This window comes from Thunnus maccoyii, chromosome 11 (assembly GCF_910596095.1).
Source record: "Thunnus maccoyii chromosome 11, fThuMac1.1, whole genome shotgun sequence".
Taxonomy (NCBI): Eukaryota; Metazoa; Chordata; class Actinopteri; order Scombriformes; family Scombridae; genus Thunnus; species Thunnus maccoyii.
The window spans coordinates 18,747,930-18,767,692 of NC_056543.1; the positions used below are offsets into that span (position 1 = coordinate 18,747,930).

The window sequence follows — 19,763 nt, forward strand, 5'->3', positions numbered from 1 at the left end:
AGCACTTGAAAAAAACAGCAGCGTGATAAGAACTACCTAAAATGACAAAAAAAACATCTTTGGGAAAAATTTATTTGACGTGTACTTTGATTTTTTAGTTTGGCTCAGGTCCCATCCACTAACACGGAGGGGGCGGGATTTATGACCTATGCTGCAGTCAGCCACCAGGGGGCGACGGAGATATTTTGACTTCACTTTTTTAGCTGTTATGTCGTCCATCTTTAAATGTATACTTTTTTTTCTTTATTGTACACATGTTCATATACAAAGGTACAAACATATATATATATGTATATGTATATGTATATGTATATATATATGGTAGAAAACCAAAAACAAACAAAAAGATTACATTTTATATCTTTATACAGTCTGTTATGCATCCCTGCTGACGTCAGACTGAAGGAGGCACGACTGTCTTGTTGTCACGTGATCCTCTCCGATCTGCGCTCGTGGACATCTGCAAAATGGAGGTGAGGTTGTCTGAAATGTTGCGAATAAAAACACGGCTGTGTGTTAAATGCATTAAAGTCACAGTTGCTCTGTAACATATACGTGACTCTGGCGGAGATTTTCACGGCGTAGTGTTGTAATTCGCTGCTTCTCTGTGAAGATTAAAAGCTGTTCTCGTTAGCTAGCGCAGCAGCAAAGCTAATGGTGGTCTCCATTATTGGGGTATAACGTCACTGTTTCAGCTGACTGTCAAATTCAACATTGTTGTTGGATTTCTGCAACCCTCATTACTAGCCACAGCAGCTGGATTAACTGTATCTTTTGGTTGATAGCACAGTGTCAACCTACGACATCCCCTGAAATGAACTACAAGCTGTCTGCCAATGCTAGCTAGGCCGCTCAGGCAAACTAGGCCTATTGTAAAGTTAACCTGTTTTTATGAATGACAGGCCTCAGCCTGGCGATTTTCCAGTACCAGATGTCATAATTTAGAAGCACTGGGTTAATTTATCAGCCTAATGTTGCTTGATGAGATAGTTTATTGTTAGCTTGGTCTGCCACCACAACAGGAGTGAAGGTAACGTTACGCCCTGGCATTAAGATCATTTAATATGTTGAAGTTGCAGATATTTACATGTATTTGCAGATTTTTTTCAAGTGCAGGATCACAGTAGCGTTATGTGACAATGCTGTCATGTTTCTACAGTAATTAACGGTAGTGTCATTCACAGCTACGATGTGTGTTTTCTTGTGTTGCATAGGACCGTGAGGCCAAAGAACCCGAGCAGCTTAGGAAGCTGTTTATTGGGGGTTTGAGCTTTGAAACCACAGAGGAGAGTTTGCGAGCCCATTTTGAGCAATGGGGAACACTCACGGACTGTGTAGTATGTATTTTATATAATAATAATAGTAGAAGAATTAATAACAGTAACTTACAAATATGGCTAAACTGCTGTCACTACTATTGTGTTTGACTTTGTTGTGTCTAGGTGATGAGGGACCCCAACAGCAAGCGATCAAGAGGGTTTGGCTTTGTAACATACTCCTCTGTAAGGGAGGTTGATGACGCCATGAAAGCAAGGCCTCATAAAGTCGATGGGCGGGTTGTTGAACCGAAGAGGGCCGTGTCCAGAGAGGTAAATAAACCCTGACCTGAAGGCAGATGTCATAGAAAGGTTACGGTTTGGTATGTGTTGGTCTGTGCTCATTGACACTCTTATTTCAGGACTCCAATAAACCAGGTGCCCATCTGACGGTGAAGAAGATCTTTGTCGGTGGTATCAAGGAGGACACTGAGGAGTACCATATCCGAGAGCATTTTGAGAAATACGGAAAGATTGAATGCATTGACATCATGGAGGAACGCTCCACCGGGAAGAAGAGAGGATTCTGCTTTGTCTCGTTCGATGATCATGACACTGTAGATAAAATTGTTGGTATGTGGTTGTTTAGATTTCAGAGTTAGTTAGACATTAAGGAAACATCAGGGAATGTTATGAATCTCTATTGTTTTTCCTTTTTTTCCTCTTACAGCCCAGAAATACCACACAATCAACTTCCACAACTGTGAGGTCAGGAAAGCTCTCTCAAAACAGGAAATGAGTTCCATGTCCAATAACAGGGGTAAGCACACCATCACATGGAGAATAAAATAATAATTACTATTATTGCACATTCTGTATGCAACTGACAATTCACCCTCCTTTATATCAGGCAGGAGTGGAGGATCTGGAAACTTCATGGGCAGAGGTGGTAATTTTGGAGGTGGTGGCAACTTTGGCCGTGGTGAGTAGCATTTGCATAACAAATGAAAGTGTCATTGACCTTATCCACACTAAAGCAGGTACATTTGATAGTTATATTTACGTCATAAGGGGTTGGCAGAACAAGTTTTGCCTCCACACTGAAATACCAAATGAAGTAAAATGCTTTTATCTCTTTGTTTTTGTTTTGATTTTTTTTTACTAAATGGTGGTCATAACCATCTTGTAAAACCGGTTACTCAGTCTTTGCCTGGACAGGGTGAGGCTCTGTGGGTGTTTGGTGATCTGCCATATTGGCACACAAAAGAAGTGGAAACAAAGTCACTGATGCCAGAAATGTGTTGTCTTAGCATTGCTGCTATGCGGAATTATTTTGTTATATTTTTGAAATGTTGACCATCATATGTCAGTTATCTCAAAACGCTCTGTTGTCTTATTCAACCTACCAAGCAAGAACAGCATTTTCAGATTTTATCCACCAGAACATGTTTTTTGTTGAAAACATCACCTTAGTGTTGATAACAAGACCAGAGCAGAGATTGTTTTTCAGATGAGCCTGCATTAATGTGGATACGGTCTCAGCTGTGACAAGGCTGCAAGATTACACAAATTGGTCACATTTTTTATGTTAAGCTATGTTTATGCTAATGTATTTTAATCCTCTTGGTTTCCTAGGTGGCTATGGTGGAGGACGAGGTGGTTATGGTGATGATTTTGACAATGGTGAGCAGTTGTAAAGCAAGGATATTAAATGCATTACATGACCATGACAGTAGTCATGGTCATGTAATGCATTTAATATCCTTGCTTGCTTATGTAACAACTGTGTTGTGTTTAAGAAAATATTTTGCAACAGTGTTATGTTAGTGCCACTCCACTGTAATTAATGAGGTCCTGTTGTATGTTTGCATTTTTTTTACTGTTATAGGTCCAGGAGGAAATTATGGTGGAGGACCAGGTTATGGAGGAGGCCGAGGGGGCTATGGAGGTGGTGGTGGTGGCCCAGGGTATGGAAACCAGGGTGGTGGATTTGGTGGCAGCTGTGATGGAGGTTACGGGAGTAATGACGGAGGTAAATGTGTTACTTTCTCCAGAAATTAAATACTAGGCTCCTGAAATTAAGCCTTGCCTTAAAATTGTCACTTATATCTTTAGGATATGGAGGGGGTGGAAATTACAATGACTTTGGAAACTATGGTGGACAGCAGTCCAACTATGGGCCCATGAAAGGGAACAACTTTGGTGGCAGAAACTCAGGTGGACCCTACGGTGGTGAGTTTTACCCTCCAACTCCATGTATTTAAAGATCCGACTTCAAAATGGCACATAACGAATGACAGAACATCTCCTGAGGAGCAACAAACATACATTGTTTGTTTGTATTTTCTGAACCGTAGGTGGCTATGGCTCTGGCGGCGGCGGCGGTGGTGGTTATGGCTCACGGCGATATTAATTATTTCATGTTTTGGTAAGTTGCATTCAGTTTCACACCACTCTCGTAGCACAGTACAGAGTGAGCCAATGAGTGCAGAATAACAATTTGTTCTATCCTGTATCCATTCAACAGGCTTCAGTTCTTAGCAGGAGAGGCGAGGAGGTGAGCAAAGGAATTGTCAGGAAAGCTGCAGGTTACTTTGAGGCAGTCATCTGAAAGCATTAGAGGAACACACAAGTCAGACATTACTGCAGCTAAATCGGAGAAGTTTATGGAAGAAGGACTGTATACACAAGACATGAGTGCAGATGATACCCTTCCCTGATTGTGATAGATGTTTCCCTGCTAAGCAATTTTTCCCTTTTGTGCGTCTGAAGTGTGTGTATTGTGCCTATGGTATCAGGGGTAAAGAGTAAATTGTTCTTTTTTATCTGAAGTCAGTTCTTAATATCTTTATTTTCCTTTTTTTACATGAGTTAGTCAATTATTTTTTTGTATTTTAACCTGGTTTTGTCAATTAGCATAGTTATATCAGGCCCTCAGATGAGCTAGAATTACACATTTTTTCTTTCTGAAGTTATTATGATTGCTCAATTGCAAGTGTCAAGTGTATTTTGATTTTGTATGTGAAGCACAGTAATGTAAATCCTTCGTAGTACCAGTGTTAACAAATATAAGCAGTCTGGATTTAGAATCAAGGGAATCCCTCACTCTTCTTGTTCCCAGTGAACCGAATTCTAGATTGTCCAAATATTTTGATTAGTAGAAAAAGAACGAATAAAATTGTGTAGTAAAGTACCATGAGGTTCAGTGCGTCATTGGTTCAGAAAAAGATTAAATGAGTGTCAATTTATCTGTTGCCTGCTCATTGTGACTGTGAAGTTTAGCAAATCAGCCTGCCCAGTACTTTTTTTGGGAGTATTAATATGTATGTGGGTGAATATAGTACAGTGTTCATATACTGTATGTATTTACTTGTACCAGGGTCAATGACAAGGGAGATTTGGGTAGTCCTAGGGCAAGGGCCCATACATCACCTATGCCAGTGTTGAGCGAGTAGGATTATAACAGCCGCAAGCACCTGCAGTTGGGCCCTCAGCATCGCTAGTGTGGAAGATTGCAGATGACTGTCAGACAGGACGTCTTCAGCCCCAGCACAGTGGACCAGTCAGCATTTTGAGAGAGAAGGGAGAAGGCAGCATCGAGCACAACGCCCATGGAGGAAGCTTGCAGTGTCGTGCCTGGTAGTGAGCGTCTATCTCTCTTTCAAGGCTAGCTAAACCCTCCAGCAGCCGGTGCTAGCGAAGAAAGACTAGTTCCTGGACACATTGGAGATCCTGTTGAGTCAGAGATACTGCAGTTTACCCGCAAAATGCTAGATTTCAGACATTAACGAGAAAAGGGAGTGAGTATTTCACAAAAGCTGACTTAAAGAAGATGGGAGCAGGTAAGAGTAACCACTTTGCTTGATTTGCAGATGTGGAAAGAGGCATTCTCTTCTTGCTGAAAATCTGTAAAGACCTGATAACATGGAAGGTTCTGGATGGGTAAGACTTTTTTCAAAATATTATATAAGGCTGCTCATATTGTAATCTAACAGTGCACTAGGTGGTTATTACATGGTGCAGGGGTCTTTTTTAAGGTAAACCGAGCAGGATGACATCCAGTGTTGCCCCACTTTGACCAGAATCAGCCTGTGAGCTACCATGAAGGCAAAAAATGTATTGTTTTTATCATGTTTTATTTATTTATCTTCAATATCACTCCTTTAATATTGATGAAACAAGCTTGGGGAAACAACGAGGTTACCATACTTCCAAGAAAAGAACAATATGGAAGAATGCCAAACTACCATTAAGTCATGCAGTATTAAAATACATGGAGATCAGAAAGTCATTGTTGGATCTATATGAATTAGCATAATGATGTAAAAACCTCATGGTAGGGGACTTTAAACCCTGAAGGAACTTGGTCATTGCTACAAAGGCTAGTCATAATAGTGAAAATAGTGTTTGTCATTTATAAAAAGCTTTGACCAGCCTGGGTTTTTTTTTAAAGCAACATGAAACAAGGTCAGATCCTCTGTGCAAATCACAGGGGCAAAATATGTAAAATAATGTAATAATAATGCATATGGCAAACACTGCCTCAGCAGAGAGGAACAGTGGTCACAAGTTTAAACCAACAAACTGGGACAGAACAGACGCATTATACTGATGGTTCACAGACTAGTAATTCATATGCAGTCTAATGTGAGTTTGTATAGGAGACTAGTTTGCATAGTCAAAAAACCTTTCCACGAACTGCTATTTGTTCTACCCTCTGAGTTCAAACTAAGTTCAGATGTCTAGGGAGATTTTGTTGGTTTTTCCAAAAAACAGGAACTTGTGACCTATTGCTACAGTACTTTTTGTAAATTGTTACTGTATTTGAGCATGTGCAGACGGAGAAATCATTTCAATTTAACGTCTTTTATACTTAAATTTACATTTTGGATCATTGTTAAGACATATCATGCTTCATTAATGGTAGGGATACAACCCACAAGATGCTACAAGCCTAATTTTATGCATTTGAATTGACCTGTCCATTTAAGAGTCGACACAGGTCAAGTCAACACAGTCTGAAATCAGACAAAACATTGCCTGAAAATGTTTCCCTATCAGTTGCAGGATAGTATTTTTAAAGAGGAATGTAGAATGACCAGCTTCTTTACACTACAGCTTGGCTATAATAAAACACCAGTGTGAATGAACTACATTGGCTGATGAGAAGAGTATGTAAATGTTAAGTGTGACTTGTATTCTTAAATAAAAATATGTTCCATGAACTGAGTGTTTCATTTCTGAACAGCAGTTGAAAACATCGACCACCAAACGTTCTTCTTTCTTTTGCAGTACAACTCTTCTGAATGTCAAAGCATCATCTTTTGTTTTACTGCATTACTTAATCCACAGATGTCCTTGAGTTTGTCGTCAGTTTAGTTTGCTACACAGACCCTCTGAAGTTTGGGCTTGGCGATCAAAGGTGGTGTTTGTGTGTGAAAGTGCATGTGGAGCAAATACTGATTGTGTAGGGCTTTACCTTTGAATATGTTTGCCCAGTGGACCATTGTGAAGTTGTCATGCATGGTTCGCACTGAGCATACTCTGCCACAGGTCAACAATTGTGCTCTTTGTTGTGTAACCTAATGAATGCATTGGGTGTGATTTCTTTTGCGACACGAGTTTTACAGTATTAAAAGATTTAGGTTACTGTACAAACAACCTTGCCCTAATAACAACAAGCAGGTTGGGAAACTGGATTAAACCGATAACGCTTTTGTTTCAGTACAAGATTCCATTTATTTTCTGTTTTGTAAGGCCTATAATAGAGCCTTCAAGTCAAGAACTGACTTGAACATGTGGTAAGTTATGTAATCGCTCCTTAGACTATATATCCATCTGGCATCAATCTGTTACAAGCTGTGGCTAGAGCTGTGGTACACTTCACAATGTTCTCTCTTCAGAAAATAGGAGGCCATATAGCTATAGGAATAGTTTATTGAAAACCACAGAAGTCAAGATTTAAAAAAGGAACCTGGGCAGCAAATCATAAGGTAAAGTTATAAAACATGAGTAACAATGATTGAAACAATCATTAGCATACAGAAACATGATATATACAATATATATATTTATATATACATCAACATTTTTATCAATCTGAAAAGCAAGTCATTTATTTACAATTGGTTATAGAATCTGTGAAGGTTTCAGAGTACAAAAGAAGTAAAATATCAAAAATATTACAACATTCAGAGGAATAAGCCAAAACTATACAATAGTTCTGCCGAGCTACTACTGCTTAAAGCGAGCGACTACAAAGTTATTGCATAGTATTACTATGATAATGCAGTACCTTATTACAAAGGAGAAATGTGGTTGTCTTCGCTCTTGAAAGTCTTTTTAACGCGAGGAACAAGGAAGACGCTGCCATCAGTTGACTGCTGGAGGGAGTAGTCAGATGGGGAGTAGGTATTCCCCTTCTCATCTCTCAACATGCTAAAGACTTCCAGGTACAAGCTGTTGAGCTGCTTCTTCATTTCCTTAAGGTTTTTGATGTTCTGGCTTTTCTCGCTCAGCAGACGCTCCTTTTCATCTTTCAGTGAGTCAAGGTCGCCCTCGAGCCCCACAATGTTCTCCATCTTGCGTTTGCGGCAGTTCTGGGCAGCTACCTTATTCTTGCCGCGGCGGCGTATGTCTCGGACCAGGGCCAGCTGGGCCTCACTCAGTTGGTGCTTTGACATCATCTCATTGAAGTCATCAACAGGCAGATTAATAATCATGTCAACAGTGAACGGGATTTTGAGGGCCTTAGCCCTCTGCTCGTCTCTGGAGAGACGCATGTCAGAGCGTTTCTTATGCTTGTCTTTGGTGAAGGGGGAGTTGTTGTGGCCATTCTCCACTGCTGGCTCCGTCTTTTGTTGTTTGGGTTTCTTGTCCTGCTGTTGTGGCTGACCTATTACTGCAGATACAGGAACTCCTGACTGAAGATCATCAGGTTGGAAATTTAATGAGAACATCTCTGAGTAGTCAGATTCTGCACTCCCGGGGTTGTGGTCCATCTCCTCCATGTCTGAATCACTGTAACCAAAGGACCCATCTCCGTATACAGATTTCCCAGGCGAACTAGCATTTGGACTTGTGTTTGTAGAGATTCCTGAATCTGAGTCTGGCAATTCTGCCTTCAGATTTTGTTTGCCTCTGTCAAATGCATCTCCAGGTGAGAGGCTGTAAAGGTCCACTGGTATGAAGAGCGGCTTGTTTGGGATATCAGACATGATGCTACTTTCATTCCCTTCAAGGCCAGGCTGACCACTGCTTTCTTCCAGTATGGTGTTGGGGTAAAATACATCACAGAAACCTTCTGCACTGAAGTTAGTATTTAACTGAGGATCTTTTTCCTTAATCTGGCCAAGATTGTCCGCCGGGGCCATGCTGGGAACAGAGCCATCAAATGTATTCATAAATTCTGCAGGACAGACATTTAAATTGTTTGTCTCCCCTTCTGTGACAGTGGACATGGGGTAATAAGTATAGCTTGGATTCTGTACTTCAGGGTTGTTTGGAAGAGGATAGGTTGTAGTTTCCAGTGTGTCCTCCATTTGCATGTTTAAGCATTGCTTGAAAAAAAAAAAAGATAAAGAATTAGTTAAATATATACAATCAACGCAGCTATTACAGTGCACGTATCACATTTTGTTTTGTGTCAAATACAAAGATTTAACATGCTTAAATCTTTTATTTTTTATTGCATGACGTGGTATGTTTTGCCATGCAGTTGGTCATACTGACAAATTCCTGTACATAGTGCTAGGTGTCCCAAAAGGAGGTGGATTCACTGATTTAAAAGCATAGGTACCCTATGTGAATTTCTAAGACTGGAAACTAGAAATTACGAGGACAGTTCTCCCAGCTTGCTGTTGCAGTGAGGTGGACCAATTGTTATCTCCACAACACAGAAGCAGCAAATTTCTAACAAAATTCTACAGAGCCCCATTTCTACAATGTGTCTTGTCAACAACTGGAACAACTCTGAAGCTGTATGGTTAGGACTGTAGTCCAGTCTATTCTGAAACAAGGCAATGAATGTTACACTGCCCCACCCATCAGCAAATGCAAATAGCTGCTTTGAAACAAAACTGATAAGGCAGCTACTGACAATCACGCACATCTTCACGTTCCTGACAAAAAGCAAAGGTTTTAAGACTGCCACACCCTCACTGAACATGAACATGTTTTACTAATCATACAAACTGCATCACACCATAAAACCTCCTGTCCTAATGCTCTAAAAAGTCTCAACACAGAAACCTTATGTAATCACAGTGGAATGAGCCCTGTGCACCTGCGTCCCTCTATATGAGACCCATAGGGCAAACAAAAAGTGTCTGTCCTCCACTGCCGGGGCTCCTGCCGTTGATTCATTCTTTGGGTATTTGTTCCACAACACAAACCACCATGCCACTGAGGCACTAGAATCCATGTATACCATACCTGCAGCTCTGGGAGGGACAAAAGCTCCATCCAGGCCTGCTCCAAATCTGGGGACATCCTCTGTTGTGGTGGTGGTGGTGATAGTGGACCTGGGGAAAGAGTGACCGGTGGCAGAGCTGGCTGCTCAGGGGATATCATGATAGTGCTGCTGCTGCTAGGTGATGGAACAGCAGTCGTGTCCAGGCAAACTGAGGTGTTCTATGAGACAAACACATGAATATAGATGTTACAATTATAAGGTTACAATTATAACTAAAAAGTCCTGTTCAAGGCTGACAGCTATAATGTCGCATTTTAGATAATCATTAGATGTTCTTACCTCAGTTTCCTCTACAGGAAATGTTTCTGCCAGCAGCTGCAAACATTCATCAAATGACATGGTATCACCATTCTCTTCTGTGAAGCTGACATTCTGCAAGAGAGGGTGAGATACCTACTATTAAATTTACCACCTAGCATCCTTAGTAGCACACCATCTTTTAAAAACAGCACATGATTTTATATTTATAGAGCTCAGGTCTCCATAGAGTAGTTTCTAAAGCACAATACAGCGATGCAAAACTACAGACCCACCTGTGTGTCTGTAATTACACAAGATGAGGTGGTTACCTAGCTACAACAGAGCTGCAGCCTATCAAAGGAGGTGGGAGTGGTCCAGTCCTGACATGAGTAATGATGGCTATGTGCAGGTACCTGTGTAACCTCTAGAGGTGAGACTGTCGACTGCAGTGGGGCGCTGGGTGGCGGGCGGGGTATGTACTCTCCTGTCTCCTCATCTAGCTGTAGCTGTGCCAGCAGGGCCTTCTCTTGCTCCCGGAGCAGATGCAGCCGCTTCTCTTCCTCCAGCTCCCGCTGCCTCTGGAGCTCATGCTCTTTCTGACGATGGTTGTAGTCGAACACCTCACGCCTGGCACCGAGATCGATGTCCTGCTTCCACAGGATGTCAATCAGTTCCATGTCCTAGAAAAGAACGACAGATCAGTTTAGAGAGTTGTGAGCCGTGGCCATGCTGTCCTGCAGTGAGAATGTGATCAGCATTGGAGCAAAGAAGAGTGTCCCTGCTGTGAAGCATGGCTGCCGCACCTGCCACACCCTGTCCCTCAGTATCTGTTCACTGACAACAACAACACTGGCAAGTGTGTCAACTAGGAGAAGCCTCATGAATAATGGATACACTTCTCTATTTCCCCTGTTGCCACCACACACCAGCAGACACGTATCCTCTCTTGATTCTCTTTCCAAGGGAAGTGGTCAGTACCCATCCGATTAAACTGAGGTGTGAATTCATTTGTCACAACCAGACTCACATATAGGGCACACTTTAAGTCAAGTTTTTGCATTAAGTGACTTTATGTTACAGGTTAAAATTATCTGTTTGTTCTCTACAAGAAGTAAAGTTAAATCCCAAAAATTCATGTTGTATTTTGCAGTATTTATAAAATCAGGATTCTAAGAAATGTCTGCAGTTTAAAAAATGTAATATCACAATGCTTAGAGAACATATGATAAATATACAAGATGACAACAGTAATGTTCCTAAAAAGGTGGTAGTGTAACCAAATAAAATTAGGAAGGTGAGGCTGTAGATTTGTTTCTAGATGGAATTCCAGACCTTGTTTCCTTGTTTTCTTCCTTGGTACATCTCAGAATAAAACTATTTATAGCTGACCTCAACATATTCTGCCTCAAAACTGCACAAAAGATTTTGCCCCACATTTAGTATTTACACATGAAGCTGTTGTTGACAGTACAGAATGTTAGACACATGGGTACTAACAACTATGGGGCATATTTTAATTCTATTTCCTGTAGATTTCCCCTCACAGGCCTTTTTCAAACAAGAATGTGTTAAGATAAACTCTGCTGCTCTCTTCCTTGGGTCTCTTACCAGAACATATTTACAGAAGTAAACCATTTCACAAGGCCCTGGGATGTTGCATAAACCGAAGATACTGGTTCACAAGAAAATTTCTGCGCATGTGACTTGTTTGTTCCTCAGATTCGGGTATAAACATAACTTATGGGCTAGGCTTCAAACTGCTTGCTGTCGGTCATATGGCTCAAACAGACATAGCCCGGAGGAAGCCAAAAAGGAAGAAAAAAAAAGCAGAACAATACACAATAAAGAGGATGTGAAAATGTGACGAGAAAATATGGTATAAAAATGTTGTCTGCCTTTTAATTATTATTATTCAGTACAATGGGTTGTGTAGTAAATCTTCATAAACTTACAATAGCCCACAAGTATCTATATATATCTACATTTTAAGACATTGTTGACACAGTTCCTGACTACAGCTGTGGCACAGCAAAATAAGAACCCACTATAACCCTCTTTTACACAGTGTTGCATCAGAGGCATGGCCGCCGAAGGATTACACATTACTAAAGCTGCCAGCCATAAATCACACTCACCGGCTGAGAGGTGAACACACAACCAGACATTATGGCTGCTGCAGGAATGAGGAAGTTCCCTAAAATGTCTGAACAGACTTCTTGAGGTCATCCATGTTTTGCACACTTAAAAAACCACACTCCTGTCTGTTGACCGCAACTTATAAGCTCATCAGACAAGTCATATGAGTCACTTTAAAAAAAACAATCTCACGTCTAAAAAAGGTCTGTCGTGAACCCTTTAGCTGTCACTGATTAACGATCATGTTATATAATGATATAGAACCAAAGTAGTCTAACAAATCTTGGCTCGTGTTCTGTATCTGCACCAAATTTGATTGTGTAAACGTGGGCGTGTAAGATCAGGTTATCGGTATGGTATCAGTTACGTGGCTGTCACAAGACTTGGATTGGCACCAGAACAAGGAAACTAACTCATAAAATTACTCCGATTTCCCACACCTCTCTGCCAAACAATGAGCCGTAAGACAAACCGAACAACATGCCTTAAGTTTAAAGTATGAGCAGAAAACACATGTTTAAAAAAAAAAATACGGGCATACTTTGAAACAGGACAAACTAATAGCTAATGCTTCCTCTGGCTATCAAAGCAGGTGATAGTGGAGAGAACTGAGATGTGTGTGTGTGCTCTTTCACTATGGGTTGTTCATTTACTTCTCTTCAGCACTCTTCAACACAAAGGGCCTCAAAAAGGGGACCTGACTCCTGGAGTTTATCACAAGCCAGTGGACATCCACCCTTGACCGAGGATGATGAAACACAGTCGCACATGTTCCAAAACAGCCCTTTTTCTGTCCTTACTTACTTCCACCTACCTTTGACTGTGACAAGTTAAACTAAAGGCCACAAAAATTATACTTAAAAATAATTCATGTTCAACATCTTGTTCAATGTGTATGAACAATTGGGAAAACAAGTCTAGACTGAGCTTGTGTGTGTACGTTTTGTTTTTGTTTTTTGTTTTGTTTTTTTGTTGTGGTTTTTTTTTTTTTTTACAAAATACACTAAAAGACAAACAGCAAAGGCTGAGGCAACAGTATAGCCTTTACAGAAATCATTCACAGCGGTTCAAGCTGTTGCCTTTATCAGATATGGGATCACATGCTTGGAGGAAGGGGGTGGAGGGGGGAGGAGGGAGACACACTTACGGGAAAAAGAACCCAAAAGAAGACAGCCCATGGTTTTCTGTTTGCCCAACTTGTCAGGGCAAAGGCAACAATGTCATTTTGTTTAAAATATCACCACAAACAGCAATATTTCTACCTGGTTTTTATATAAGACTTATTTAACTTCCTGCCGAGAAAAAAAAACGTCACAACTCGATGACTTGCAGAACTGAAAGCGGTACAGAGGGCAACCTTAATATATCTAACTAATGAAAGAGAAGTCTTCTCTATACTGACGCTACATTATAACGTCTTAACTACGCCATAAGCTGATTTGTCACTGTGTTTAGATGAATTGATCCGGGACAAACATTTAAAAAGTTGCCCTGAACTATAAACACGTCTCTTCCTCTCCGTTAGATCACATAAAGGGAATTGAGGGGCACTGCCAGCCTGTCAATTGATCTCTTCTGTAGTGATCACCCAATAAAAATGTGTTATTTAGCCTACCTGTTGACGGGAATGCATCACCTCCATTTCCATCATCATGGAGATCTGCCTTGCCGTAAAGAAACGCCTTATGTAGGCCTAAATATATATGTGTGTGTGTATGTGAGTGTATTATTCCTCAATTGGCAGGTTGAAATGGCGAGATGAAGTCCGGTAGCGATAGTCCGACGCGGTGGCTGAATTTGAGGGAAATATTGCTTCCTCTAATCTAATGATCGTTACGGAAATGATGGCCCTGCCCACCGCTGCGGCACCGGGATCGTCCCCCTCACCGGCCTATGAGGCGATAGATACGGGCTGTGCATGCGTGTGGCGCCCGCTAGGCTGAGCAGAGCAGCGAGGAGATATCACACTACCAAATAAAAACATTAAATAATATGTATATGTACATTTTGAGCTCTGAAAGTCGTAAAGATTGCCGCTCACGTGATTATAAATAAATAGCCCTATATAAAAATATCTTAGCACGTGCCACTGTGTCTAACCATTAAAGACACTAAAATCTTCTTGGTCTGAATTTCTGAACATCATTTTTTTTACATTTTGAGATCCCTGTAAGCTCATTTTTATGTAATTATGAAACAAGAAACCACATCTACCATTTTAATTGTAACTCCGTCACCAGAAAAGTTTTGGTTGTTTCATAGCGCCCCCTGCTGGTCACACAGCTCGGTGTGGACGTGGAGGCCCTGGGGCCCCAATGTCCCGTTGTGATGTGGAAACACTATAGACAGACCCACTGCAACTGGCAGACCACCACAAAACTGTTATAGGGGCCAGATATGCTTTAGTGCATATTGTATATTCATCTTAATTGTCCTAAAATTGATACATTGACAATAAAGATTTTGTTGGATTAGAAAATGAAAAAGTAGTGTAACCTATGAAGTTATTGTAAACTTACTAATGAGTTGAGTGGACAGCAGTGGTGGAAAGTAATTATGTACACTTACTCAAATACAGTTTGGATTGAACAGTTTTTCTCCACTATACAATTATTTTACTTTGATACATAAATATGCAAATCTGTACACAAGCAAAACATATGTCCAGTTACATATGACCAAAGTACATTTACTTGAGTACTGTATTTCACTAGAGTAAAATGTTGAGGTACTTGTACTAACATATGTCCATTTTCTGCTACTTAATACTTCTACTTCACTACATTTCAGAGGGAAATATTGTACTTTTCACTTTATTTAATGGCTGTAGTTACCAGTTACTTTACATATTAAGATTTTGTATACAAAACATGTGATAAGTAATAAATAAGATACAATGTATTTGTTTGATTAAACTATCCCTACAGTATATAAAGTAGGTACAATTAGCTCTTTCTTAACAGCTACAACATTTAAATGCTGCTTTAACATTAATTCATATGTAATAATATTACAATAACATTTCACATAATTATATAGTTTAAGGGGCTAATAAGGAGGCTATTTTTTTTACTTATTTTAAGCATGTTTTACTGATACAACTTTTGTACTTTAGGTTCTGAAAGCAGAATTTTCACTTGTAATGGAGTTTGTATCATTAAAGTGTGGTATTACCATTTTTACTTAAGTATTAGGTCTGAATATGTCTTCCACTACTGGTGCTTTAGATTTAACAACCCAACAGTAAATGCAGTTAAAACTGGTTCAACATTGATGCATTAAATTGCTACTTAAATGTCAATGTATCAATAGTAATAATCCAATAATATAGACTACTATAATACCTACCACTCTGAAAGAAGGCGTTCTCCATACTGAGTACTTTTACTTTAAGTCAATGGCGGAAAGTACATTTATTCAAGTACTGTACTTTATACAATTTTAAGTACTTCTACTTTACTTGAGTATTTCCAATTTACAGTACTTTAACTTCTGCTCCTTTCAGGTGGGAATATTGCACTTTACTCCATTTATTTAACAGGTAGGCTGTGTACTCCACTACATTTACTTACTTACTTACTTTCACTACATTTCAACTATAATTACTATTTACTTTGTTTTACCTACAAAACATATGATCAACTTATAAAATAGGATGCATTATTTAAGATTAAAAGCCATGTATACACATACAGGTGTTTTCAGTTATGTGGCAGATTAGACCTGCTCAGGTTTGAATTATACAAAGCTCTGCTGGGATGAGTTTACTAGTAAAAATAATAAAGTTGTAACTTTTCCTGCAACAAAACTAACTGGAGAGCTCCTGAAATCCTGAAAAAAAGAATATTTTTCATCTTGATAATAACTTGTGCACATGAAATACTATCTTGTGCCAATAAGATTAAATCTTTTAGGACCTTGAGGGCTCCCTAAGTGTATGTAACTCTCTGAAAGGGGCCATTATGTATTGTGAATACTTTTAGTTTGGATATTTTAAGTATTTTTTTTCTAGTAATACTAGTATTTTTACAATGTGGTATTGCTACTTTTACTAGGTAAAGGATTTGAATAGACTATTTTTATCTACTGCTTTTAATTTTCTGATAATAGGCCTCCTCTTTTATATTACCCAAGTAAACATTTGAATGAAGGATTTGTACTTAATAATTAGGAGAGTATTTCGCTTTACTTTTACTTGTGAAATATCTGAGTTCTTAAACCTCTGGTGGACGGACGTGTTGTATTTCAGTTTAATATGCCATTAACTGCGAAATTTAAACTTAAAATGAACTCGCAATCCAAGACTACTCCTGTTTTTAAAAAAGTTGTTAAGGTTTATTAAATCCACACAGCTAATTAAACGTAGGCCATACTGACACCTCAGCGTAAATAAGAAGTCGGATCGCGATGTAAAGTAGCTTTCAAAATATGTCAAGGTAATAAGACAGGCTCCTGGCTCTAGCACCTATCTGCAAAGAACCTCACACTGAAGTGCAGCCCACTGTGCCACTGCGTGAAATTACACTAAAAAGCCCAATTTTTTCCCTCCTCGAGCGCGTTCATGAGCACGCGTTCACGTTTGGCAGCTCCACGTCGACATTCTTCCAGCTGCATATAGTGAACTGCACAGGACTGGGGGAAGAAAAGGTAAAAGCGGCTGTAGCCACCTTACGATTAGAGCGCTGCAAGTCCGCAGACGGACATCAACCGCAGTGAAAACAGGCGTTTGCACTGCGAATCTATCCGTGGCCTGCAATGTCCTCAGATCGCTTTTCTGCTTTTGCATTTTATGATCTAGACTATTTGCCCCTCGTGTTGGATTGCAGCTGGTGCCTTGCGTCTACCTATATCAGGTACAGTATGACTTGCAGGACTTTCTCATATAACTTCTAATCATTTTCAAGGTAATGATTGAAACATGGCATGATTTGTTTTGTTTAATTATGTTGCACCTCTAAAGTTCCTGTCACTTGAATGCTGTTGAACTGGTAAGTGTACTAACTACCTTTAAACTGGAGTAACATAATACCCTTGGAGCTCAGCTGGCCTTCTGCACTCCTCATTGCTATCATATTTATCTACATTGTTTGGGGAAAAGGTCATCCTCCAGGGGCCTGCTGAATTCGGGAAAAAGTTGTCAAAGCTCAACAGGTAGAATCAATGACACAGTGGCACAGGAGTGAAATAATCTTAATACAGTTTGAAGTACCACCAAAACTGGAAACTTCAAAAAATATCAGCTGATATAGAGACTGGTTAATAGGTTAACTTTTCAACCAAACAGATGGTCAAGCTTTAAGAGGTAAGTAAATACATATATGGATCATTTTTGGGTATGAATTAAAGGGTCAACTACTGTACATGCACAACTAGTAATATTTAATCATTTAATCATTTGGGTAAAGAACTGACAATGTGAAAGAAGACTCCATCTGGTTTGCTCTACCTGTGTGACTCTATAGGGAGGACCCACCACACAGCAAGGCTTTAGGCCCAGTCCTTAAAGCGTTCAGCTCGTAACTTTCTTGTGCTCTAGTCTCATATAAGTCACACTAGCTTCATTCTAAAGGTGAAATCTGCTGTCATTAAATTAAATGTTTTGTGTTAAGGCAATATAAGAGACAATAAAAAAAGATAATTCATTCTCTTGGTTTTTGTCCCTTGCTACAGGTTAAAGGAGCACCCAGTCGTGAGGTGGATAAGGCTCTGCACAAGGACAAACCTATGAGGTGGCACTGTGGCTTTCCAAATAAAGTTCTGTGATACACTCAGACTCTAATTGTTTGCAGTCAGTGCATTACAGAACTTTGTTTTGGGAGTTAATACTTTGACCATGTGGGAAATAAATCCTCAAGCATCTGGATATTTTAGTTTATTGCACGGTGCAATATTTCTGTTGACTAATGACTGTTTACTCAAATAAAGTTCCTCTCTGTTTTAAGCATTTGTTGCAGCCTCTGTCCTTTTTTTTGATAACTTAAACATGATTTAAACATGGTATCATGATCTCAGTACAGTTGCTGGTGATTTATATACTTTAACTTTGCGTTAAATCATTACTTAGACTAGAGCACTGCTGTGTGCCATATGGAAACAGTAGTCAAGCTGGTCAGGTGACTCAGTGGAGGTGAGGTAGAAAGGTAAACAGTGAAGTCACATTCAAGTTATTCTCAGCTTTTAAACCCACGTTACATATCCAACACATAAGCTGCTTTGATTGTCACAGTGAGTTACATAATGCATTTTAAAAATGTGGTGCATAATACAATTTTTGAAATTATTGGCCTAAAACTATAGCTTTATCATCACAGGTTTAAGTTAAACCATCCAGTTTCAAATATTCAGTCAAATATTACAATATATGAAGGCAACTTGGTAGAAAATGTGCAAAATTAAAACTTGCTATGAAAATATGTTTAATCAGCTGTATTTTTACACTTTTCTTTCCATATGGTCCACTGTTTTTACACTATTCTCTCCCAAATCAAACATTTGTTCATTTGCATTTGCTTAATTTCATCATTTCATCATTTTAGTATTTGACTTGACAAGCAGTTTATGAATGTATCATTTGTAATCAACATTTCACTTCAATAGTCTTTTAAACTATCCAAATCTATTTTTTTTTAGCACGTGACGTCTTGTCCTCTTGAATGGTAAGTCATGTAATCATAGAAGAAGTCGGGCTGGATTCCTTTTGTCATTTCCTCACAACTAGTTTATGCAAATGGACGGTAAATGCCAGCTTCAACAGTCTATGGAGCATATGTAACCAGTCCTATACAGCAAGGCATGCTGGGAAATACGTATAATGGTGCCTTCAGGTGCTCCTTGTAATCTCTTATTCCAGAATGTAAAGAGCATGTCGGTGTAACTATGTTTAGCCTAATTCTCTGGTTAAAAGTGAGACAAAGAGAGAATAAAAACATACAATAAAAACATTTTTGTACTGGGGATCAATGCATTATTATGAGCCTTATAATGATAACAGGTGGAAGTGTAATTCCCTCATATTTGCCCTGACCTAAAACCATGTGCACCACACCTAAACTTACATATATCTGAACTAGGGTGGCAAATAAGGATACTTTTTTTTATTTTTATTTTTTTATACCGATTAATCTGCCAATAAGAGTTTGTTTTCATTGATTGTTTTGTCCAACCTAAAGTCCAAAACCTAAACATATTCAGTTTACTCACCTCACCTGTTGTTTCTGGTATTTCTTATGCACTTGTCTACTTCCTGTCATTTCTTACTTTAATAATAATAATAATAATAATAATAATAATAAAACATCTGTCTAGCGCTCTTTCTCTGTATTACTTGAGAAAATGTACCATGGCTCTTTTGAGTCACTGTCCTCTAATGCTCCTCTTGCCTCACTTGAAAGTCCCTTTAGATAAAAGTGACTGCCAAATGACAAAATGTAATATAAATGTACTATCATGTAAGACAATAAAAAGCAGAAAATGCTCAAAACTGAGAGGCTAGAACAGGCAAATATTTTGCAACAAGTATTTGATTAACAAATGTGTTTTTGGGTCATGACTGATCCAAAAAGAGGCAAATGCCTGCCTGGGAAAATGGAAATTTTCTGTTGCCATGCTTGGGAGTTAGAGAAGTAGCATATGATGGAAAAGAAAATTTAATGTATTCA

The 19,763-nt window shown here is 39.2% G+C and overlaps 2 protein-coding genes and 1 long non-coding RNA gene across 3 annotated transcripts; 2 read left to right on the forward strand and 1 right to left on the reverse strand.

Annotated features, from left to right (window-relative positions):
* Window positions 1-370: 370 nt before the first annotated feature.
* Window positions 371-4,449, forward strand: hnrnpa3 (heterogeneous nuclear ribonucleoprotein A3). Its single transcript, XM_042426186.1, has 11 exons — window positions 371-473; window positions 1,215-1,337; window positions 1,443-1,589; window positions 1,679-1,889; window positions 1,987-2,076; window positions 2,167-2,238; window positions 2,892-2,939; window positions 3,145-3,288; window positions 3,372-3,488; window positions 3,614-3,684; window positions 3,784-4,449. Exons 1-10 carry the CDS (start codon window positions 468-470, stop codon window positions 3,667-3,669), a joined length of 1,014 nt encoding a protein of 337 aa, XP_042282120.1. The 5' UTR covers window positions 371-467; the 3' UTR covers window positions 3,670-3,684; window positions 3,784-4,449.
* Window positions 4,450-7,175: 2,726 nt separating this feature from the next.
* On the reverse strand, window positions 7,176-13,988 carry nfe2l2a (nuclear factor, erythroid 2-like 2a). Its single transcript, XM_042426184.1, has 5 exons — window positions 13,721-13,988; window positions 10,383-10,649; window positions 10,009-10,101; window positions 9,690-9,887; window positions 7,176-8,815 (listed from the first exon to the last, which is right to left on the reverse strand). The coding sequence occupies exons 1-5, from the start codon at window positions 13,757-13,759 to the stop codon at window positions 7,556-7,558; spliced, it is 1,857 nt and encodes a 618-aa protein (XP_042282118.1). The 5' UTR covers window positions 13,760-13,988; the 3' UTR covers window positions 7,176-7,555.
* Window positions 13,989-16,546: 2,558 nt separating this feature from the next.
* On the forward strand, window positions 16,547-18,024 carry LOC121906940. Its single transcript, XR_006098770.1, has 3 exons — window positions 16,547-16,752; window positions 16,904-16,958; window positions 17,776-18,024. It is a non-coding gene; the product is annotated as an uncharacterized LOC121906940 (long non-coding RNA).
* Window positions 18,025-19,763: the final 1,739 nt, after the last annotated feature.